At 38.0% G+C, this 24,822-nt stretch overlaps 1 protein-coding gene across 1 annotated transcript; it reads right to left on the reverse strand.

Moving 5' to 3' along the window:
- Positions 1–433: 433 nt before the first annotated feature.
- Positions 434–24,822, reverse strand: LOC131187303 (CD99 antigen-like). Its single transcript, XM_058161564.1, has 11 exons — positions 24,805–24,822; positions 23,321–23,405; positions 21,456–21,494; positions 20,193–20,225; positions 16,990–17,061; positions 12,210–12,266; positions 9,969–9,992; positions 8,045–8,071; positions 4,739–4,849; positions 4,472–4,525; positions 434–733 (listed from the first exon to the last, which is right to left on the reverse strand). Exons 1-11 carry the CDS (start codon positions 24,820–24,822, stop codon positions 705–707), a joined length of 549 nt encoding a protein of 182 aa, XP_058017547.1. The 3' UTR covers positions 434–704.

Consider the following 24,822-nt stretch of genomic DNA (forward strand, 5'->3'; position numbering starts at 1 on the left):
CTTGTATACAATGATAAAATTTCAAAAGTTTTGCTAGTCAGATAAGGCATTTCCTCCATGTCAAATGTTGTAAATGTGACCAAGAACATGCAGAAAGAAAAATGTTAATGTTTATGAATTCAAGGACAAGGGAACTTAGCCCTAAGTTGATTCTTACATATTTATAACATGTAACTTCAACTATGAAGGGAGCAACTGTACTGTATTAAGAGCCACTCATCTGCAAACTCGTGCTTCACCTCCAATATCTAAATAGTGGGCCTTATCCATATGGTGTGATGTGCATCAGTAAGTAAAGTCAAACTGTACTTTGGAGATAGCTACAATCAACATAGCTTTCCTTAGTGAACAACCTGCCTGAAAGTATTTTACAAGTACACTCATCTCCCTTTTCAAGGTTCTTGCTACAAAAAAAAGAAAAAGAAAAAAAAGAAAGAAAAGAGAAAAAAAAACTTTAATCCAATCAACAAATGCCATAAAAATACATTTGAAAAACAATAATCACCCTGTATACAATTGAACTTCAAAAGGTAAATGGTAGATGAAAATATTTTTCATTGGTTAGAAACATCACACTTCCTTTCTAAAGATGTTTCAACAGGCCTATTTTAAAGATCTACTTTGCAATTCCATTGCGTTGCTCCTTCAGGGAATTATGCAGGCTATAAATCCAGTTTCTGGCCTTCTCTTCATATCAAATTCTGCTATTGTTTCTGCAAAAGTGTACGTTGAACTAAAAGAGGAAAATAATGAAAAAAGTTATATTCTCTGCTACTATTTACTACCTGAACAGACAGAAAATGAAAAACATATAGGCCACAACTGAAAGTTGTTATAGCTCATGTTAAATATAATACTTAAAAACCTCCAAGCAGGCTAACATCTTTTCCATCCTTACAGGTAGAGAGTCTCCCTTTTTTATTTATAAAAACACTTAAATAACAAACATCCAAGCTATTAATATGGGCTTAAATAACAAATAAACAAACTATTAATTGGGGTTGAAATGCTTAGAAATTACAGATGGAGAATTATGAAAGGCAAAATCATCTTTCACTACTTGAAGTCCAGTACAGTATTTCAACTGTTACATTTTATCCCACTTAAGGAAGTCACAAAGATATTATGTAGAACTCTTTTTTAGTTTCACATTTGTCTTTTGAAATAGGTGAGCTTAAGACAAACTATAACTTGGCCTTTTAACATAGCAAATTCTCTGGTGCAAAGTCATTATTCTTGACCCACTAAAAGAAAACTGCTGTCAAGCTTCTGACTCATTTCAGCCATAGCCAACTTATAATTATATGTATTACAAGTATTATTTTTTCCAGTTGATGTTGTAATCCTGAACACACTTGGAAATAGACATCACTAAATGCATTTAGTTCTTTCCAGATTTAAACAGATTGTCCTAAGAAAGTATTTAATACTTTAAATATTTAAAGAAAGAACTGCTTGTCCAAGATTGTCTATTCTCTTCCTTTTTTTCCTCAAACAGGTGGGTTGTAAAATATTTTCAAGGTCTGTCACTCACTTTCCTTTAAAGACTCTTTGTGAGTCTGAGGCATAATTGTAAATGAAGAGGATAGTGGCTGGTACTTTCCTTATTTTAAAGTTAAAAATAAACAAAAGTCAAGACAGAAAGGGCAGCTTTGCCTTTATTTTCTTTAGATTAAATGTAATCACTTGGGCTTTATTATCATCCCAGTTCCATTATTTATTTATGGCAATTATTCATTTTACTTTAGAAATTTTCTTCATTAAAAAAAATCCTAAATGACTTTTATTTCCTAATTTTTGACATATATGAGGATTCTTAGATTTCAGGATTCTGATTAAACATTGAAAACAATATTGGGAAAAGTTTTTAATATGCTAGAGAAAAGTTGTAAGTAAAAATAAAATGATAAAGGACAAATATGCATATATAAATAAATCTGGATTCTCTATGACTTGAAGATTGTTTGAAATTTTGCAAAGTGACAGACAAATGAAAAAAAGATTCCTACAGTCTTCTGTGGAAGGAGCAAAATGAAACCTAATTTGAATAGCATGAACTTTGTTTTACATGTAGTAATTATGTCTGGTTAAATCTACTCTGAACAATGTTTAGTATTTACTATCAAATTCAAACAAGCTTAAATAGCTCCATGCAAATCCCACCTATTTCCAAAAGCCTATTTCAATGGTTTTGGTCCAGTCAGTTCTCTTAACTGAGCTAACTGCATCTAATCTACAATACAAAAATTAGCAATAAAAGAAAAGACTTACCTAGTGGCAATAAGAACGGCAAAATGGGAGTATTTTTCCGCTCTTATTGCATCGGCAGATAATCGCCCAGCTGCCTTGTTTAGAGTGACCCGCTCCCTCCTTTTGCGGGGAGCACGGGAGGATCCCTTGCAAGGACGTGTTAAGGATTTTGGACAATATCTGCACGATAAAATCGCTCAGATCCAGGACGGGCTGGACGCGGATTGGGTAGATTCGGGCGGGACGACGGAAGTAGGTCTTGATGAGGTTATCTGGGATGAGTTCGACGTGGTGGCTCCTAAGGACATGGACAGGATATTGGGGAGGCTTAACGCGACCACATGTTTATTGGACCCATGTCCCTCCTGGTTAGTACTGGCTGCCCGGGAGGTTACATGAGGCTGGCTTCAGGGGATTGTCAACGCGTCTTTGATAGAGGGTATCTTCCCCACCGCCTTAAAAGAGGCGGTGGTGAGGCCCCTCCTCAAGAAGCCCTCCCTGGATCCAGCTGCCTTAGAGAATTATCGTCCTGTCTCCAACCTTTGTTTTGTGGCGAAGGTTGTTGAGAGTGTGGTGGCGCAACAGCTCCCCCAGTATCTGGATGAAACTGTCTATCTAGACCCGTTCCAGTCTGGCTTTCGGCCTGGGTATAGCACGGAGATGGCTTTGGTCGCGTTGGTGGATGATCTCTGGAGGGCCCGGGACAGGGGTTGTTCCTCTGCCCTGGTCCTATTAGATCTCTCTGTGGCTTTTGATAATACCATCGACCATGGTATCCTGCTGCGACGGCTGGAGGGGTTGGGAGTGGGGGGCACCATCTTTCGGTGGTTCTCCTCCTACCTCTCTGACCATTCGCAGACAGTGTTGGCAGGGGGGCAGAGTTCGACCGCGAGGCGGCCTCATGTGTGGGGTGCCACAGGGTCGGTTCTCTCACCTCTCCTGTTCAACATTTATATGAAGCCGCTAGGTGAGATCATCCGTGCGTTTGGGGTGCAATGTCATCTGTACGCTGATGATACACAGCTGTACATTTCCACCCAGAACCACCCCAACGAAGCCGCTGAAGTGATGTCCCGGTGTCTGGAAGTCGTGCGGGTCTGGATGGGGAAAAACAGGCTTCGACTCAACCCTCCAAGACTGAGTGGCTGTGGATGCCGGATTCCCGGTACAGTCAGCTCACTCCATCGCTGACTGTAGGGGGCGAGACATTGGCCCCCATGGAAAGGGTCCGCAATCTAGGCGTCCTCCTGGATGTACGGCTGTCTTTAGAAGAGCATATGACGGCCGTCGCCAGGGGAGCTTTTTATCAGGTTCGCCTGATACGCCAGTTGCGTCCTTTTCTAGACCAGGATTCCTTATGCACGGTCACTCATGCCCTTGTCACTTCCCACCTGGACTACTGCAATGCTCTCTACATGGGGCTCCCCTTGAAGAGCATCCGGAGGCTCCAACTGGTCCAGAATGCGGCTGCCCAGGTAATAGAGGGAGCAACTCGAGGCTCCCATGTAACACCTCTCCTGCACAAGCTGCATTGGCTGCAGGTGGTCTTCCGGGTACAATTCAAGGTGTTGGTTACTACCTTTAAAGCGCTCCATGGCTTAGGACCAGGTTATTTACGAGACCACCTGCTGCCACCGATTGCCTCCCATCGACCAGTGCGCTCCCATAGGGAAGGTCTCCTCAGGGTCCTGTCAGTCAGACAATGTCGACTGGTGACCCCCCAGGGGGAGGGCCTTCTCTGTGGGAGCTCCCGCCCTCTGGAACGAGCTGCCTCCAGGGATTCGTCGACTCCCTGACCTCTGGACCTTTCGACGCGAGCTCAAGACATTTTTGTTCCACCGCGCAGGGCTGGCCTAATAATAATTTTAATGGGGGGTTTTATCAGAGTTTTATTAGAGTTTTAATTATTTCTAGCTAAACTGAATTAGTTTTTTAACAATGTTTTAATTTTTGTATTCTTCCTTTTTACCTTGCTGTAAACCGCCCTGAGTCCTTCAGAAGGGCGGTATAGAAGTTAAAATAATAAATAAATAAATAAATAAAATGAAGATACTAGGTTGAAGAAAACCATGTTTTTTCCCCCTTAAATGGAGCACTGTAGATGTGGCTTAATAAAATTGTCTAGGAGGGAAGCTGCACAAAATCATAAATATAAGCCACTTTTTGCAGGTTAAGAAAGGTGTATATGTAATTCTTAGAAACTCTTTATTTATGACCTTACCAGATGGTGCTGCATGTGCTCCCTGCTGGCTTTCCACAGGAATGTTTTCTTGATCTGTAGAAACAAGCTCAATTAAAATACCTTGCATTCATGTATCTTCAGCTCAGCCTTGAAGAGAGTAACATTCTACATCCACAGTTGATTTCAAATTGTGAGCTTTCTATTACATTGGGAACCATCCAATGTCAATGTAGTTAAAGGAATTATTTTAGGAGATCTTACAACCCCAACTTTTTAGGATTTCAAGTCAAGTTGGCTGTAACTTACCGCTTTGTTTGAAGCAAAGCTTCTTCTTCTGGTATGCTATAAAACTTGAAAGAGCTCCAGCTATTGCCACTACAATGGAACTAATAATGCCAGCTAGCATGCCTGGAGACTCTGTGAAAAGAATTTCCCCCGATTAAGAATTATTATTATTATTTAGCAAATTATGAGAACATGACAGAACAGAAGTAAACCGGGGTGAAATCCTATGGGTCTGGACCGATTCGGGCAAACCACTAGGGATTATGGGCATCAGTTTGCCAAACCAATAGTAATTTCCACTCCTTGGCCCCACCCACGCCCGACCAGTCACCGCTCATCTCTTCCGGCCACTCGATATTCCACAGAATTCAAAGTTAAATGCAGCAGGGAGTGCTAACTTTTGTCCCTCCATTCATAACGAAGCTGCTGCCTGTCCCTTTAAGGTAGTCCCCAGGAGGGAGGGGGAGGGGGACGGGGGAGCAGCTGGAATGGAGCTGTTTTTGTGAAAGGCAGGAAAATGGGAAAGGGGATTTTCCTGCCTGTCATCCATTTCTCAATCTCAGCACAGGCTGAGGGAAGGGTGGTAGGCAGGAATATTCCCCTCCCCATTTTCCTGCCATTCATGACAAAGAGTGGCTGGGAAGGGAGGGGCTGGTGAGGAGCCCCTCAATGTGTGTGATGTCAAGTTGGCCATGCCCACCCAGTCACATGACCTCCCCCAACAAGCCACGCCCACAGAACCGGCAGGGTAAATTTTTTAATTTCACCCCGAAGTAAACATATATACACAGTCCATATTATTAGAAGTAAAACTTCTATGGGGGTATGGCAGTGGCCTCATAACTGGATGTCGAATTCAGCTACCCAAGTGATTGCTTCTGGCATTGCTTTATGCAGATTTTCCAGGGAACCAGGGAATGCACATTATGGGCAATATTGTACAATACGTTCAATAGTTTGCATATCAGCACCACAACAAGGGGGATCTTTCCATCCCCATTGATCAAGGGCAGAAGCACTTCTTCTAGTATCACACCTAATTTCGTTCAATTTCAACCAGATAAAGCAAGACAGGTCAAAACCAGGTGATTTGGTAGAGGGATCACTAACTGTCAGAAGGTACCTAAGAATGCTCTCTCCAAGGCATTTTCAGGGTTAAACTGGGTAGATGTTGAGTGAATAGCTTAACATCAGGATGTCAATCTTGTGAAGGGCTGTGCATTGTCCTGGTAAATAAGAAGGGCCTTGTTGTTTAGCATCCTTGACTACAGCCGGATTTTCTTCTAATGTGGGGTGGTATGATATTGCTAATTACTAAGTGCACAGGAGTAGGATGCAATGTGTCAGAGATGATATGTATCGTCTGGTGGAGTTGGACAGTGACCATTTGGATGTGGGCGCTATTAAGCCACATGCTGGCACAATGTTCAGCTGTGGAATAAAACAAAGCCAAGGCTGTTGTTTGAAGGATGTTCCAGTCAGCCTGTTCAGTAAATTGTTGCAGCTTTTCAATTTCATGGCTTTTTTTTCTCGGTCTTGCCAGAAGGTTAGTGATCTCTCCAGTGTTAACCCAGGAACTTCAGATAATTATTACATTGTAAAATACAGTTCCGGAATTTCACTGAAGGCTGGTAATTTACATATCTATTGCTGATGCGGAATGTGGCGACTTTTGTTTTTATTAGGCTTGATTGGAGACAGCATTTTTTGAAGTAGTCATCCAGCTTCTGGAGATCTTGAGAAAGGATGTCCTTTCCATCACTGAATTTGGTTCTTTGGACTGTGAGATTGATATCATCGGCATAAATAAATTTCCAAGAAGCAGTTTCAGGCAGGTCATGGACGTACAAGTTAAAAAGAGCAGGGGATAGCACTGATTCTTGTGGCTGTCCGTAATTCAACTTGTGATATCTGTGTCTCTTTAATTCTGTGAAAAACTTGAAAGAACCTGTTATTCAACATGTTGTCAATCTAGGTACAAGGTATAATTTTGATTAAGCTGAGCAGAAGTTCTTCTCTTCAGACAGGAGAGATGTCTCTAGGCCACTGAGACATCAGGAAAAACAGAGACATTTTTCATTTTCTTTTGGAATCCACTTTCCAGGTAGGAAATTAATACAATGACTTGATTGCTACAACCATGTTTGGGGTGAAATCCAGCTTGTTCTACTTGGATTATAGATTCTACTGTGAGGGCTATTCAGTTTAACACAAGTCTTTCTAAAGGTTTGTAGGTAACTGTTATGGCCTGTCAGCTGCCGGCCCCTCCAGCTGCCGAATCAGAGGAGGCGGCGGCGTGGGAGTCAGGGCCAGCATCAAGGCAACCTGAGAGCTCCGAATGGAGCTGTCAGAGATAGAGACAGAGGCAGAGCCTGTTCTATTTATCAGCCCTCAGATGGAGAGTCAACAACTCCCAGGTCTTGAGGTGATTGATGAGGAAGAGGAGGAACAGCTGGGTTTAGTGCCTGATGCGCAGATATGCGGAAGGCAGAGGAGAGGAGAGCAGTGGAAATCTATGAGGCGACCCTTGGGATGGAAGAGCCACTGCTAGCTCTGCAAAGCCCCACCCTAGCTCTGGGGATAAACATGTCATACCACCCCACATTAGAAGACTGGGCAGGAGGCAGAGATGAATAGGTGTAGCAGACAACTATTCATCTCCCTGGCAGACAGACTTGTTAGCCTGCTGTGTGAGAAAGAGAGAGAGACTTTTTGCTGGGGCTGCTGGGGCTCCTAATAAAGGAATCATTGATTTACCTACAGAGGGTTTGTTGTGTTTGGGGTCAGAACAGTAACACAGAGAAAAGCAATTGGCTGTAACTTTAGACAAGGTTGGATCCTTCCCTGGTTTCAAAATTGCAATAGTTTTGGTCTTCTTGAATATAGGAGGAAGCCATCCTGAGTATAGTATGGAACTAAAAAATGAAGCAAGCCTACGTTTAGTTGCTGGTCCACTGTTCTTCAGTATTTCTTTAGTATACTGTCAAATCCTGCAGCTTTTGTAAAGAATCCAGCGTCCTCTACACTTTTTCTGGTGTAAATGGGCATATAAAGCATATGGTGCAAGATTATGCTTCAATAGTCCATGTTCAGATCTAATTTATCTGGCAATTTCTTATAACTTGTCCTTGAAGTAGAGACGAGATGGTTAGCTATGGATTCCACGTGATGGTAAAATGTTTTCTCGATGATACGGATGAGGAGTCCAATTTTCAGATAAGGGACCAAGCTTAAAAGAATTTCCCCCAATTAGAAATCTAACTTTATCTGCCAAGGAACATTCAAAATATGGGAAAGTTAGAACAAGGGATTAAAAGAAAAGCTTACCTGTTTTAGCTCCGGAATCATCCCCACCTTTAACCAAAGAATAGTTGGTTAAAAACAGTTTATTACATATTATAAAGTCATGCTGTATAAGACAGAAAATGGGCTACTTTTGTTACAAAGTAAAGTCGAAACCAGGTTTTTTAATGAAATAATCTTGATGTATGTTTGAAATCAGGAGATCTTCCAAACATTTCAGTTCAAATGGGATGTTTCATATTTGAAACAGTTTAAATCAGCATGTTCTAAGTCCCCATGCTTAAAACCAAGCCTTAAACCTTCCTGTATACTGCATGTACAGAGTATAGTATTTTTTTTTGCTGAAGTGTTATTCATTACAGAGATGTTCCGATATGTTTGATAATAAGCTACTTTTAAAGTTAAAACTTTTAAATTTCTTACATGAATTCTCCACCACAAAATTGTAGAAAATGAACTTAACTCCCTTCTAACAGTAGGAATTTAAATTAAAATGTGTTTGAGAGCTTAGTTTGAATTTGAGTTTTAAGAGCAAATGACATGCCACCAAATAACAAAAATACTACTTACAAATAAAGCATGTAGTAGAAATATTTTCAGTTGTGCAATTAAACTAATATATTTAATTCTCAACTGAAGTACTTCACAGTGACCTCAAATTAATATGGCAAAATAAGGGACCAAATTAACTATTATGTTTGCTCAGAAGGAAGACCATTGTTTCAATTATATAGGAAGAAGCAATATCACTGTCTAGTTTCAGTTTTCAGTTATATTCTTATTTCATCTATTTTTTGCACAAAACTTTTATTTATGATGAAACTATTTTGCCAGGGTTGTTAGAATCAAAGCTGATTTAATAAGTCATAATAGTCATACATGCAATACATTCTGTGCTGTGGCTCTGTCAATTCTATTTTTTTCCAAATTTTCTTTTATACCTGATATAGCATGTTTGCGAGTAACAATGAAATAAAGTCTATGTATCTTCTTAGTGTGGCTGCTTGACAACTAATGTCCTGTTAAACAGTATATTATGCTTTTTGCTTTAATAAACATTACTAAATAGATTATAAAATGAATAAGTTGCAGCTTATATGAATTAAAATATTCCTGTTCTGTAGCTGCCTATGAAATATTAAGGACTGCCCTTACATTATTATTAAGATGGGATGTGGTGGTTCAGTTGGCTAAGACTCTGAGCTTGTCAATCGAAAGGTCAGCAGTTCAGTGGTTCAAATCCCTAGTGCCGCGTAACGGGGTAAGCTCCCCGTTACTTGTACCAGCTTCTGCCAACCTAACAGTTTGAAAGCATGTAAAAAATGCAAGTAGAAAAATAGGGACCACCTTTGGTGGGAAGGTAACAGCGTTCTGTGTGATTTTGGTGTTTAGTCATGCAGGCCACATGACCACGGAGAGGTCTTCGGACAGCGCTGGCACTTCGGCTTTGAAATGGAGATGAGTACCGCCCCCTAGAGTCGGGAACAACTAGCACATATGTGTGAGGGGAACCTTTACCTTTTTACATTATTAAAAAACATGATGGCTTAAATAGTTGATTTTAAATTGGGGTTTTATTAATATTTAAAATTTTTAAATCTATTTTAATTTTCAGCCATTTAGTAATAGTTTTATTTTAAATTCTTTTTAATTGTATATATCTTGTATTTTATTTTGGCTGTACACCGCCCTGAGTCCTTCGGGAGAAGGGCGGTATAAAAATTTAATAAAATAAATAAATAAATAAATAAAATAATTGACCTTCCTTTTCAATAAAAAAAGTTCACAATCCTGGGAGGAAGATTTTACTAAATCATTAATCCACGTGCACCTCAAAAACAAATGAATACGAAAAGAAAACTAATGCAGTAAGAAGTATCTGATGCACCAGTTTTGAAGAAACGTTTAGTGCAAGAAAAGAAATATATGCTCATAACAGCCTACATACCTGAGGAAGGATTCGAAGGATGGCCTAGATTAAAAAAAAGTGTATAATAATAGTATGAGAAGCAACAGTCACATTATATTCGAAACACTCAAATTATGCTATTATGAGATAACTGAGAATCAAATAATAAGTTTCTATTAGTTTTACATGCAAGCCTACACATGAAACCAGGAGCTGGTCCTACAGAGTAGCAATACAAGTAGACTTTGTTTAATAATCTATCTATATTGCTTTTATAGAGACTATTTATAGTATTACCAGGACAGGGGTGGTGCAGTGGTTAGAATGCAGTATTGCAGGCTAATTCAGCTCACTGCCAGGAGTTCAGTCCTCACTGGCTCAAGGTTGACTGAGCCTTCCATCCTTCCGAGGTCGGTAAAATGAAGACTCAGATCGTTAGGGGCAATATGCTGACTCTGTAACCTGCTTAGAGAGGGCTATAAGTTTAAGTGCTATTGCTATTACAACAATAAGGAAAGAAAAACTTTGTGACCAGCCCTCATATTTGAAGTTTATAAAGCAAAGAATAGCTAAGCTAAGCATACAGGTAATACCGAGGTTACGAGGTTAGCGAACTTTCAAAGTTACACGGTAAGTGCCCCCTAGTGTTTGTTAACAAGTTCTGAAACTACGAATACTGCAGCACCACAGCCGTTGTTCGCCTTTACAAACAACCGCAGAGGCTGTGCAACATTCGTCCTACATGCTTCCCCTGGCTTGTTGCAGCCAAAATGGAGCTTCCAAGGGCTGGATCCATCTCTCAGAAGCTCCATTTTGGTCTGCAACAGGCCGGGGGAGGCCCACTGACAGCCAGAGTGTCAGAGGGCCGAATCCGCCCCTTGGAAGCTCCATTCGGTCTGCAACAGGTTGGGGAGGCCCAAATGGGGCATCAGAGAGGCAGATTCGCCCCTCAGAATCTCCATTTCAGCCAGCAACCTGCCAGGCAAGACCTGCGGAGGCCCGAATGGAACTGCAGAGGGGTGCACATGGCTAAGAGGCTGGAGAGGAGACTGCTTGCTAGATCTTCACAAGGTAAGTTATCTGGCGCAGCAGGTTGGGTGGGTGGGAAGCAATTGTAGGGAGCATGAGGTATTTCAGTGAGTCGGGGAGGTGAGTCTTAGGCAGGTAGCCTGCCATCACTAGGTCCCCCCATGGCCTTCCCCACCTTGAAATACCTCATGTGCATTTAACGAGCCTCACATTTGATTAGTAAATGTGTGGGCGAAAGGAGGGAGTGGTCCCATTCAAGGTACAAGATTCACTCCCACGAATCCTCGGGTTACGAATGGAATGGAGACTGTCCATTCCATTCGTAACTCGAGGACTACCTGTATAAGCACAGTGGCAGTTTCACTTAGGAACCACTTCACTTAACAACCAAGTTACTGGTCCCAATTATGGTTGCTAAATGATGATATGTAAAAACACTGCTCTGCTTAAATATGTTTTAGAAAAACAACTCCAACGTTTTTAAGAAAAAAGCAAGCTATTAAAAATGGGAGACATATCAAAGTTATAAAGAAACATTATAGCAATTAATGCAGCATATCATCAGACCCAAGCAATGTGTCACATGCATGTTAGCATAGGGATTGCCGTGAATGCTTCTTTGCAACAACAATTCTGTCAGCCTACATTTTTGTATTAATTTATCTGTGAGTAAAACTTATGGAGCCCACTGGGATTTTTAAACAATACTGTGCAAGACTGCACTGCAATGACTGCATTTGACCCTATTTCTAAAATATGGTCTTTAAAATAATGTATCTTTAGAACAGAACAATATGAATATGAAGATATATAGTCTCATTTAAGGACACTTTCAGCCTTCTTAGCAAATATAATCCAACATGAAATGTTTATTTATTTTAATTTTATTTATTTACCTCCCATCTAGATTTTGCAAAAGATGAGTATAAAAAACCTAATTTTTTCTAAGATGAAATCAAAACTAAAATTTCATACTAGAACATATATACACACACGGCTTTAGTTTTGTTCCAAAAAACAAATAAACTTAATATAATAAATTTAATGAATTTAATATAATGAACTTAATATAATGAATGGAACCAATGTCAATCAAATCTGAAGTTAAACTTGAATTCCTGGATAGCATATTTTTTATGAATACACTTTACAATATTTTCCTATTTTTCCATTTAATATATATACAACAAATCCAAAAGCTTACAGAACACTATACTAATATTTTAAATATAGTGAATATTTGAAACATACCTGATTGTGGATTCTCAGGTGGCAAGTCACCATCTAATAAATCTGCATCTTCAAATCCTTTAATAATAACAAAAGGAGTAAAAGCACACTTTAAATGTATGTAATGTATTCCCCAATTTGCATAATGGAGTTTTACATCATTTCCAACTTCAGTCATTACATTAAGAAGCTTAACTACATCTCAGATTCATTTTTTTGTTGCTATCTAAATACCAAAAATGTTTCTGAATTAATAATGTTTCATAATTATGAATAAACAGGTATCAACAAAACAATACTTTGCATGTGGGCTGTGCAAATCCTTTGGAATGGTATTTCAGAACATGTGGGAACATCTATTAACCATCTCTTTCAAAATCAAAGCACATTTATTCAGATTTATTTACCGACACTGACATAAAACATGCAACATACCATAAACTAAATTGTTAAAAAGAAAAAAACCATGGCTAATTGCCCTCCCAATATTAGTCGCAGATGATATAATTGTATCCAGAATTTCCTCATAGTAATCATAACTGAACAGTATTTTTTTTAGATTTCTATGGATTTATCAAGTAAGAAAAATGTATTCACTTAGATTGTACAACTGAAGTGATTTAAAAAGAGCATTATTTATCAAGTACAAAATACAAAGAATATTATTTACAAAAAAGCATATTCATTCACTACATACAGCAGAACTTATCAAGATGATTCAATGGCACTCCGCACACAGGGACAAATTCAGTCCCAGAAGGGAAGATTCATAAGAATAAAAGAGCCGAAGTGGGAAGGGGCCATGCTCTTACAACACATATAGGAGTTGAAGACAAGTATCACAATCTAATCTGATTAGGGTGGAGATGGCAGGCAGAAAGATGAGACATAGCACAAGCAAGAAGTATTTGTCAGATACTGTGAAGACATTCAAATAGAGGGAAAACAAGAGCCTTTCTCAACCAAAATACAGAATAATAAGAGTTGGAAGGGACCCTGGAGGTTTTCTAGTACCACCTGCTGCACAAAAAGGGACGCGGTGGCTCAGGGGCTAGGATGTTGAGCTTGTCGATCGAAAGGTCGGCAGCTCAGCGGTTCGAATCCCTAGTGCTGCCATGTAACAGGGTGAGCTCCCGTTACTTGTCCCAGCTTCTGCCAACCTAGCAGTTTCGAAAGCACATAAAAATGCAAGTAGAAAAAATAGGGACCACCTTTGGTGGGAAGGTAACAGCGTTCCATACACTTTTGGCATTGAGTCATGCCGGCCACATGACCACGGAGACTTTTTCGGACAGCGCTGGCTCTTCGGCTTTGAAACGGAGATGAGCACCGCCCCCTAGAGTCGGCAATGACTAGCACGTACGTGCGAGGGGAACCTTTACCTTTACCTTTTTTATACAATTCCGCACTAGTTCTTAAATAAAGCTTTTTTTCTCATTTATATTTACACTGTACAAAAACTAATATTAAGAAGATAAGGTAAATTCTAATGGGTGATGTTGAGGAATATCTACTAATACTTACCATAAGGCATCTTATAAATTGAAATCCCCTTCTAGACAAAAAAGCTCTTCTATGAGGAATAGAGAGAATGCTATCTACTGTAGTATCTTAAGAGTAGATAAAGACCTGTTCTTGAAGCTGGTGTTATATTGGTGGAAAGTTCTGATCTTATCCTTCTTAATTTTAGATTAAATTAACATAGTGTAGTAAATTTGACTTTTTATAGAAAGCAATTCTGAGTTCATTCTGGACCTGTTGTGGATTCTCAAATCTCTGAATCTACCTCAAATCTATCTCTAGGTCTGCCTAGGATATATATTTTCAAAATGTGAAATGTCAAAATCCTCATTTTTTAAAGTTTTCTTGGATGTTTCAGAAACTGCTTTTGGTGTTTTTGTATGCAAATGTATGCACAATCACTTTGTTGGGAAAAAACAAAATAAAGTGAATGCACAGCTGAAAGAAGTCTCCAAAGCAGCTATGCAACCCTGGAGAAAGACACAACTGCTTCTGAAAATGTTCTTTTATATGCAGTCTTGTATGTTTTAAAACAACTGTTTTACAGGATTGCTGCAACTCTATGATGCACTAAATGATGGTAAATGCAGTCATTATTTGGGGCTTTTACAATTTTCTAAATTGCTTTCTATTTTTTTAGAAGATCCAGGAGAAAACAGCACTGATTTATTTTAACCACAACCACAATGAGATCAAATCCCAATTAATATTAGAATAGTATAAGTATGTAACATTCCATCAACACTGACAGGGAGGAAGAAATGAAAGACAAAAGCAAGAATGGCTTGTGTTACTCTTACAACTTTAAATATCAGCAGCATTACTAGAAGCCAGTGTGAGTTAAAAACAGATCATGCCAGACAAATCTTATTGTCTTTTTTGATAAAATAACCAAATTTCACTGAAATGATGTGGACATAGTATACTTGGACTTCAGCAAGGATAGAACAATCTGAGATAGACAGTACCACCGCCAGATGGATTCTCAATTGGCTGAGCAACTGCGCTCAGAGGGTAGTCCTCACTGGAACTACATCTATATGGAGGGAAGTATGCATACCTCAAGATTGGGTCTTGGATCCAGTATCTTCAACATCTTCATAAATGAGATGTGGGGTAGAAGGGGAACTCATCAAATTTGCAGATGACGCTAAGCTTGCTGGAATTGCTAACATTTTGAAAGTTAGACTCAAGATTCAGAACGATCTTGAGATTTGAGCATTGAATCCATGATGCTGTTCAGTAATGAGAAAAGTAAGGTCCTGTACTTAGGAAGGAAAAACTAAATGCATAGGTGTAAAATAGGTGGTACATGGCTCAACAATAGTAATTGTGAGAGGGATCGAGGTGTCCTAATGGACCACCACTTACGTATGAGTCAGCAATGTGCTGCAACTGCCAAAAAGAGCCAATGCAGTTCTAGGCTCCATCAAGAAGTGATAGTACTGCTTTACACTGTACTAGTGATACAACACTTGGAATAATGCTCCCAGATCTGGTCACAAACAGATGTTGAGACCAAGGGTGAAATCTAAATTTTTTTGCTACCAGTTCAGTGAGCATGGCTTGGTGGGAGTCATGTGACTGGGTGGGCGTTGCTATGTAAACATGTGACTGGGGGATCAAAAGACAGAAACTCACTAACTATGTCCTGCTGGAGCAGGGTTGGACTAGATGACCTCCAAGTCCCTTCCAGCCCTGGATTATCCTCTAAAGAAAGCAACAATGATAAAGGGTCTGAAGGTAAATCGTATGACAAATGGTTGATGATCTAGGTATGTGTACTGTATGGAAAAGAAGGATCTGGAAGCGGGGGTGAGGGGGGATTCTTCCAGGACTTGAAGCAGGGGTGAAATGCTCCTGGTTCGGACTGGATTGCGCGATCTGGTAACGATGGGGGTGGGTAGTTCAGAGAACTGGTAGCAAAAATCCCTGCCCCCCCCACTGCTCATGCCTCGCTGTTCCTCTTCTCTGTCCCTGAAGCTCTCAGTGGTGATATAGTTACAAACGGCCTTAAATGAGTGCCGCGGCGCTTCAATGGGCCGCACTACAGCTGATCAGCAGTCTATCTAAATAGGTGCCTCTATTTTTAAAGAAGGTAGACTGGTGTGCTCCCAAAAAAGGCAAGTAGACTGTATGACTCTGCTAGACTAAAGCAAGCCTGGTAGACTGGTATGTTTCCTGATTAGAAAAAAGAATTTTTTTGTTCAAAAAACTCACAGTGACTCTGAAAGAATCGAACAGAAATGGGCTGGAAGCCAGATCTGCTAGAGATGTTTCTCTTAGGCCGACTAAGCCCACCCAATCGCCAGGTCCCCACTTGCCTACTTGCTGCTTCTTTTGGGCTCGCTCCTGCCTTGCTTTGGCTGCTGAAATCAATTGCATCAGCTAGCAACTGAATCTGCCTGCCTGCAATCCATCTCACTGATGAGCAACTCAATCTGCCTGCCTTGTCACTTGAATAGAATAAGGGGGCGGGAGCTTAAACAAAATAGTTAATGGGTTTTTTTTTTAAGAGTTTTATTTTTTTTAGACATAGCAATTAACTTTAGATTGCTATGTCTAAATTTAAAAGGAAGTTTTAAATTTAACTGCTTTTATCTAAAAATATAAATAAAATAAAATAATAAAATATATGTGCAGCTTTCTGAGATTTCTGTGTTTCTGTAGTGTTTCACTCTAACTACACAAAATCTCACAAAGCTGTATGTGGCATTTTGTGTGTGTATGTGAGTCAGTTGTGTTGTGTTGTGAGTGTGTAAAGTGTGAAAGTTGGTTTTTGGTACCTCTTATTGTTTTGTATACTTTGTTTATTATTTTTATTATTTATTGTTATTGGCCACGCCCACCCAGTCATCTGACCACCAAGCCACACTCACCAATTAAGCCACGGCCACAGAACTGGTAGGGAAAATTTTTAGATTTCACCCCTGACTTGAAGGCCTGTCACAAAAAAGAGAGGATTGACTTATTCTCTAGAGAGAGTCCTGCACCAGAGAGCAGAACAAGAAGCAATGGGTGGAAGCTTATCAAAGAAAGTTACAACCTAGAAGTAAGGATAAATATTCTGTCAGTGAGAGCAATTAATCAATGGAATAACTTGCTTCCTGTGGTTGTGGATGCTCCTTTACTAGGATTTCAAGAATAAACTGGAAAACCATTTGACTGAGATGATATAAGTCTCCTGTCTTGAGCAGGGGGGATGATTTCCAAAGTCCCTTTCAAGCCTATGATTCTATGAGTAGGCACTAAAGGTGTACTTTTTGAAAAAAAAACTTACCCCCACTGTGGCCATGACTTCCTGGTTTGGGCTTAGGAGGTGGTGCGGTTGCTTTTGGAGAATCATCATCACCTATTGATAAAAAAAGATAAGTACAACTTTCAAACTGGGAAATATATTTATTTATTTAGAAAATTTATGTAGCTGCCAAATCTACTCTTGGTGACCCTGGACATTTTACAAGTACAAAACCAATAAATCCCCATCCCACTGGCAACAATAATCAGATCAAACACTTGATGGGCTCCCTATCATTCTGGAGTCTCTTATGCTCATTGGCAGAACCATGACTTCAGAGGCTTGTGAAAGAGTATCAAATTGAGGGCCAATCTGCAGGGATGATGCTCCACAGGGAGAGAGCTACTATAGAGAAGGCCCTCTTTTTGTTCCCACTAAATGGAACTTCTTAGGGGATAGGAACCCGTAACATTCCCTGCCTCCCTGCCATGGTGGATTGGGTAGATATGATTGGGAAAAGACGGTCCTTTCAAAATCAAAAGTAATCTAATACAATTATAGAATTAGAAAATTGCTACCTGTTTATCTGAATTAATTAAGCAAAATAAATATCTTGAAAAGTTTAGCTACAATGGAAAAAAGAAAAATATGTCTGCGCACAGCAGTTATATACAAGCTCTGCAAAACGTTCTGATCAAATACTTTCATGTATTTAAAATCTGATATAGGTTGCTAGGTGTATTTGATTCCCTCATGTTACACCTCTGTTTTGGCTTTTAGAGGGCTTCCAAAGTCCAATTTAAGATGATACTTATCATCTTAAATACATGTTTTGGCTAAGATATGATTTGTATGTAAATTACATGCAGTTGCACTTTTCAATTTTACTATAAATCAGAAAGAGGAAATAAAATGTGTAAGGCCACCTGTGGGAAGAATACAGGAAAATAACATGAAAAGGAGTCCTGATAAAATGGAGTCTTCCGAGCTGGTATTGGTTTGGATGGAAATCTCTCTCTTCTTGAAGGAGGACATATTTCCTAACCCTTTAGCTCAGTAATGCATGTTCTGATTAAATCATGCTAGATTACTGCAATATATTGCAAATGGAAAATCTTTAAAGAAGGTGCAAAACCATTAACGCATACCAAATTAAAAAAAAAAAGCTTAGCCATCTAAGTATTGGGGACATATATCATATTAATACTAATTGAGGTCACATATAAGGCATTTATTTTGTCATTTAAAATCTAAATAGTTTAACAGCCAGTTTTCTGATGAGCCAATACACTTTTTATATTTTTATAGGCAGCATGTACACAAATTTACATTAAATTTAAAACTGCCATTTCGATGCTTAATGAGCAATTCATTTCACTGATGATTCAGTAATGAAAACAAAATAAGTATATTTACTGTCTTCACAGACTTTTAATTTTTTATCATCCTCCTTCTTATTCCCAAATATTTAAAAATGGGAACAATGACATTACTGTACCATGAACATAATTCAGAATCTTTTCAACCTGCCTTCCAATGATGTATCTTGTAAATCTAGCAAAAACAACTTATCCCCACAAACTTAAAGTTCAAGGACAAATTCTGCCATTCTCTCATTTATCCATTCATTAAATTTGTTTCTTTAATGTGATGAAGTGCTCAATGTGACTAATAAAAACAGAATTCCAAACTTTACAAGATATATTAATGTTAATGTTAAAATTAAACACCAAATAAAAATTGTGAGTTTCCAAATTAAATAAAACTAAACAGATTTTCTAAATGGGGCGAATTCAATTCAAGGTTGTCCATTTTGTGTCATTTTCTCATTTTTCATCAATCTAATTGTAATTTGTTATTAAGACATAAAAGGGAAGTATATAAGCTTTTAAAAACAAACCAATGAATTTTCTTTAGCCTGCTATCCAGAAAAAACACTTAAATGATCAACTCTATATGAATGGCTCCAAATAAATGGAAAGATAATAAAAGCTCTCTGTTTACACATGCAGATTTTATTACCTTAATACATAGCACATTCATTTATACAGACACTGGAAAGTTCAGTTTTTTTAAGACTGTGGGTTTTTTTAAGACACTGAGTGATGTCAATAACTAGAAATTTTTTTGCTGTTACTGCAGCTTTTGAAGAAGGACAGAGGTTTTCCACCTCTATCCTAATACCGTACATAAAAGGTTGAGACAGTAACCAATAAAATATATAATGCACATGAACCAAGAATACATTGAGTATCTCAGTAATATAAGCTCCCTTATAGTGTCCGATTTAGAATGTGTATACAATCAAGTTGCAGACAAATCCCTTCTATGGATATCTGGAAGCCCGCGAGAAGGCCAATTTTCTAGCAAACACAAGATTTTCTAGCAAACACAATCTACTCCCCCCTCCTATGTTTATAGTTGGGAAAAACTAGCTTGATGGGGGCTTTTGTTCAGTGAATTTTCTCAGAAGCATCAGCTGGCTGTGGAGAATCAAAAGAAAAAAATTAAGTCTACTGAATCTTGTGACATGAAAGTTTCTCAGCCGTAAGAGGGAATGTAATCTAAACCAAAGTTGTATATTCAAAGAGAAGTTAGATAAATTATGGATCAGGGCGCTGATTTTATTTTCCAACTGCTCACGGCAAAGAGTGAGTATTTTTCAAAGCATTTTTCCTTGAGCTTATTTTCTTTTTGGATGGTCTTTTGTTTCCACTTACTCTCTGAATCTTAATTGGTTTTTTCTTCTATAATATTCCCCTGGTTTTTTTAATGAAGTCTGAATATTATAAACCAACATTGCTGATGCTAGTTTGGGTCTTGGTGGGATGCAATCTGATAACATGCCACCAAAGACAAAAAGTTCTTCTGATTATCAATATACTGGATCTAAAATTCTCCTGATGTTTTTTAAACAGTCGAAGTGAAAAGTCAATGCTTTTATAATGCATTGAAGACAAGTACAAATGTCTAATGTACACTGTCTAATATGATTAGGTGGAGATGGCAGAAAGGAAGGCAGAAGAAAGCCTTCTAAGGGGCATAGCATAAACAAGAAGTATTCATCGGTTACTGTGGAAGACATTTCCCCCCAAGTTACAGAAGCTGGCAAGAGCCATTCTCAACCAGTTGTCTTAAATATAGTTGTTTTTCTCAGTTGTACTTATACTATACAAAACTATTACTTAGGAAAGTAGGGTAAATTCTAACAAGTGATGTTTTGAGTAACTTCTTCTAATGCTTACCGTTTATAGCATCTTCTAAGCTGAAGCCGTCACCTAGACAGAAAAATCTATTAGATATCAATGTCTCATGTAGAATAACCAAACGAAAGGCTAGTGGTCATGCATGAAAGGAAATGTACATCTATATAATAGAATTTAGACAATGAAAAACAAACAAATCCATTTTCACAAAGAAGTAAATGGGAGAAACGATAGAGAAATATATTCATTAATTTGATGAAGCCTCAAACGTTTCCTAGAACTCCACCAGAGGTGAATGCTACTGTTTGCATCGGTTTGGGAGAACCGGTAGTAATAAAAGCTACCAGTTCATCCGAAAGGGTATTTTCGACGATCAGCTGTGCTGTGCAATTTAGATTCGCTAGAAAGCAGGAAATCCTGCTTTCTAGCGAATCTAAATTGTGCGACACAGCTGTCCCCCCTCGCTGTTCTACTTACATTCTTAAGCCTCCTTTTTCTGTGCAAAGTGTGTGTTTGGTATGCACTGCGCATGCACACGCAGTGTGCATTTGGTGCACATTGTAATGCATGTGCAATGTGCATTTGCCACGCACTGCGCATGCAGCACGCGTTTGGTGCGTACCGCATATGTATAGGCAGTGAACTGGTGGCAAACTGCAGAGGATTTCACCACTGAACTCCACTGATATTTCTTATCGTTATTTTAAGAGTTTTCTTATATTAATAGGAAAAGAACATCCGAAATGGTTCAAGACAAATATCTGTTAAAAGCATTAATAAGTCAACTTATTAATTGTGACCCAGTGGTTAGAATCCAGCCCATAGTCTGGAGTTTGACCCTGACGGGGCTCAAGGTTAACTCAGTCTTCCTTCCTTCTGGGGTCAGTAAAATGAGGATCCAGATTGTTGGGGATAATATGCTCACATTGTAAACCGCCTGGAGAGTGCTATGAAGCACTATGGGATGATATATAAGTCTAAGTGCTATGTGTTGCTATTGCTAAATGAAACAACATAAAAATACTTGATTTTCTTTAAAAAAAACCTTCCCTATTTTAAATCCATAGTTTAAAAAAAACCCTCATATGGTAGATAGGTCTAATAAGAACATATGAGAATACTTACACATTGACTAGGAAACAGCAAACGGTAAATATTAAATTTTACTTCTATTGATCTTCCATTTTTCTCAAAATTAAAGGAGTATATTTTTGAACCACAGCCATTTATTTTCAAATGCAATCACATTCACAAAATAAGACCGTTCCAAAAAAAACCCTTACTGTAAAAATTTATACTTACTTGGCTTTTTGGTAACTGCACTAGGCCTTCTAGTAGGAGCTGAAATATAAAAATAGAATATAACTGGCTGCAATGATCCATTAAAGCAGAACAAAATAAACATTTAGTCTTTAAATCCTTGTTTGTAGTCCTAGAGAAATAAAAATTGGTGGCATGGTTTTATATCACTCTGAAGTAAAAAAGCACTAAAAAACACTTTATATAATTTAATGTATTCTCATTCAACGAATAGAAAAAAATATCTAACTACTCCACCCATTATTTTGTAACTGTATGCACTAATGCTTCCAAAATATGCCCCATCATCATAAAATGGCCCATCCCTGCAACAGAGTAATGCTAAATTGATTTTGTAATAACTAAATCTAAAAGTAGGCACAGATTCAATTTTTTTTAAAAAAATCTTCCCAATCTCAACAGAATATTGAAAAAAAAATATGTGAAGGTGCTTGAGATTCCGATTGTCTATCAGCAGGATGATTGTCTCTAAAAAATATGGACAAAAGAGGACAAATTTGGTTTGGTAGAGGATGCCACGAAAAGGAACATAAAATTCCACAGTGAGCGGCATCCAAACTGGGGCTGTAGGGGAGAAAAAACCCTACTGAAAACAAAAAATCTACATGAAAGGTATTTAGATGATAGCTCACAGTGTTGTTTATTGTTCCATTCTAAACCACTCTCCTTTATGTCTCCTAGAAATTTGTATTTGAAATATATTAAGTTATCCCATGATTCCCTGTGCACAAACAGCACAACGGGAAAATAAAAATACAAACACAGAGATATAAGATGTCCCAAATGTAATGAAATACAGTTCTTTACTATGGTTATTGCTAGTAAACAGGCTGAAAACCATTTCAAATACCATGTTTACCATACTTTCTCTATATTTGTTATTCAAGTCAATTTAATGGAACAAAGTACATAAAACTGTTTGGGACTGTCTGTTTGTCCATCAGTGGAATGGACAAAAACAGTATTCAGTGAATATTTAGTGAACAGAAAAAACCAAGGGAAAAGAAGATCAAGTTTGAAATGAAATCTATTCAGCTGGGACTATGGAGAGAGAAAACAAAACAAAAACGGGGAAAAAAAATCTCCAATGCATCTCTACAGGAAGAACCAGAGCAGCTGCTTGAAATGTTCTCAATTCTTCCTATCTAATCTATGTTTTTCTTTCCTGCCTGTCCACATGACCTAGAATGAGGTACATGAACACATCCAATGCTTCCTAGAACACATGCATACACTCATAGGTGCAATATGGAGAAATAAGAAGAAAAATAGACAGAGAGAGAAATCCATTATGAGGAGACTCCCAGACTCATTCCCATACAGGCAATGTTATGTTCACTACCTGATTATAATCTCTGAAGAAGAAAAAAGGCATGCACAGAAACACATAAAACACTTTATTACATTACACAGAAAAAATGCATAGAACTCTTATAATTCTTACTGATAAAGAATATAGAGAGTATTTCAGAAGCTATGATCTGTGTTTAATTTGTTAGTGGTGATAATGATGATATAATATATAACTGACTTTCTTTAAAAAAAAAACCTAGGTATGGTAACAAGCATATATGTAAAACCCTACAAAATCAGCATGCCATACCCTTTAGAAAAGCTTAATTTGTAATTTGATGTCTTGCCAGCAAGTTAAAGTTTACCAGCAGAATAAAATGGACTGCTCAAACCAGGAAGATCCTAAGCACCTAGATTGAACAAGCTATAAAATGATGTACAACTCAAGCAAAATCTAGTTATAATTTGAGTAACATCACATTATGTAATATTACTATTACTATAATATGTATAGAAAGTCATTTTCAGGTCTTAGTAAGATTATAACTACTTACCATTAGTTTCAAGTGCATCACCTAAATCAAATGTATCTTGTCCTATAAAAAAAATATATGTGAAGGTGCTTGAGATTCCGATTGTCTATCAGCAGGATGATTGTCTCTAAAAAATATGGACAAAAGAGGACAAATTTGGTTTGGTAGAGGATGCCACGAAAAGGAAGATAAAATTCCAGAGTGAGCGGCATCCAAACTGGGGCTGTAGGGGAGAAAAAGCCCTACTGAAAACAAAAAATCTACATGAAAGGTATTTAGATGATAGCTCACAGTGTTGTTTATTGTTCCATTCTAAACCACTCTCCTTTATGTCTCCTAGAAATTTGTATTTGAAATATATTAAGTTATCCCATGATTCCCTGTGCACAAACAGCACAACGGGAAAATAAAAATACAAACACAGAGATATAAGATGTCCCAAATGTAATGAAATACAGTTCTTTGCTATGGTTATTGCTAGTAAACAGGCTGAAAACCATTTCAAATACCATGTTTACCATACTTTCTCTATATTTGTTATTCAAGTCAATTTAATGGAACAAAGTACATAAAACTGTTTGGGACTGTCTGTTTGTCCATCAGTGGAATGGACAAAAACAGTATTCAGTGAATATTTAGTGAACAGAAAAAAACCAAGGGAAAAGAAGATCAAGTTTGAAATGAAATCTATTCAGCTGGGACTATGGAGAGAGAAAACAAAACAAAAACGGGGAAAAAAAATCTCCAATGCATCTCTACAGGAAGAACCAGAGCAGCTGCTTGAAATGTTCTCAATTCTTCCTATCTAATCTATGTTTTTCTTTCCTGCCTGTCCACATGACCTAGAATGAGGTACATGAACACATCCAATGCTTCCTAGAACACATGCATACACTCATAGGTGCAATATGGAGAAATAAGAAGAAAAATAGACAGAGAGAGAAATCCATTATGAGGAGACTCCCAGACTCATTCCCATACAGGCAATGTTATGTTCACTACCTGATTATAATCTCTGAAGAAGAAAAAAGGCATGCACAGAAACACATAAAACACTTTATTACATTACACAGAAAAAATGCATAGAACTCTTATAATTCTTACTGATAAAGAATATAGAGTATTTCAGAAGCTATGATCTGTGTTTAATTTGTTAGTGGTGATAATGATGATATAATATATAGCTGACTTTCTTTAAAAAAAAAACCTAGGTATGGTAACAAGCATATATGTAAAACCCTACAAAATCAGCATGCCATACCCTTTAGAAAAGCTTAATTTGTAATTTGATGTCTTGCCAGCAAGTTAAAGTTTACCAGCAGAATAAAATGGACTGCTCAAACCAGGAAGATCCTAAGCACCTAGATTGAACAAGCTATAAAATGATGTACAACTCAAGCAAAATCTAATTATAATTTGAGTAACATCACATTATGTAATATTACTATTACTATAATATGTATAGAAAGTCATTTTCAGGTCTTAGTAAGATTATAACTACTTACCATTAGTTTCAAGTGCAT

The sequence above is a fragment of the Ahaetulla prasina genome, unplaced genomic scaffold, assembly GCF_028640845.1.
Source record: "Ahaetulla prasina isolate Xishuangbanna unplaced genomic scaffold, ASM2864084v1 Contig24, whole genome shotgun sequence".
Taxonomy (NCBI): domain Eukaryota; kingdom Metazoa; phylum Chordata; class Lepidosauria; order Squamata; family Colubridae; genus Ahaetulla; species Ahaetulla prasina.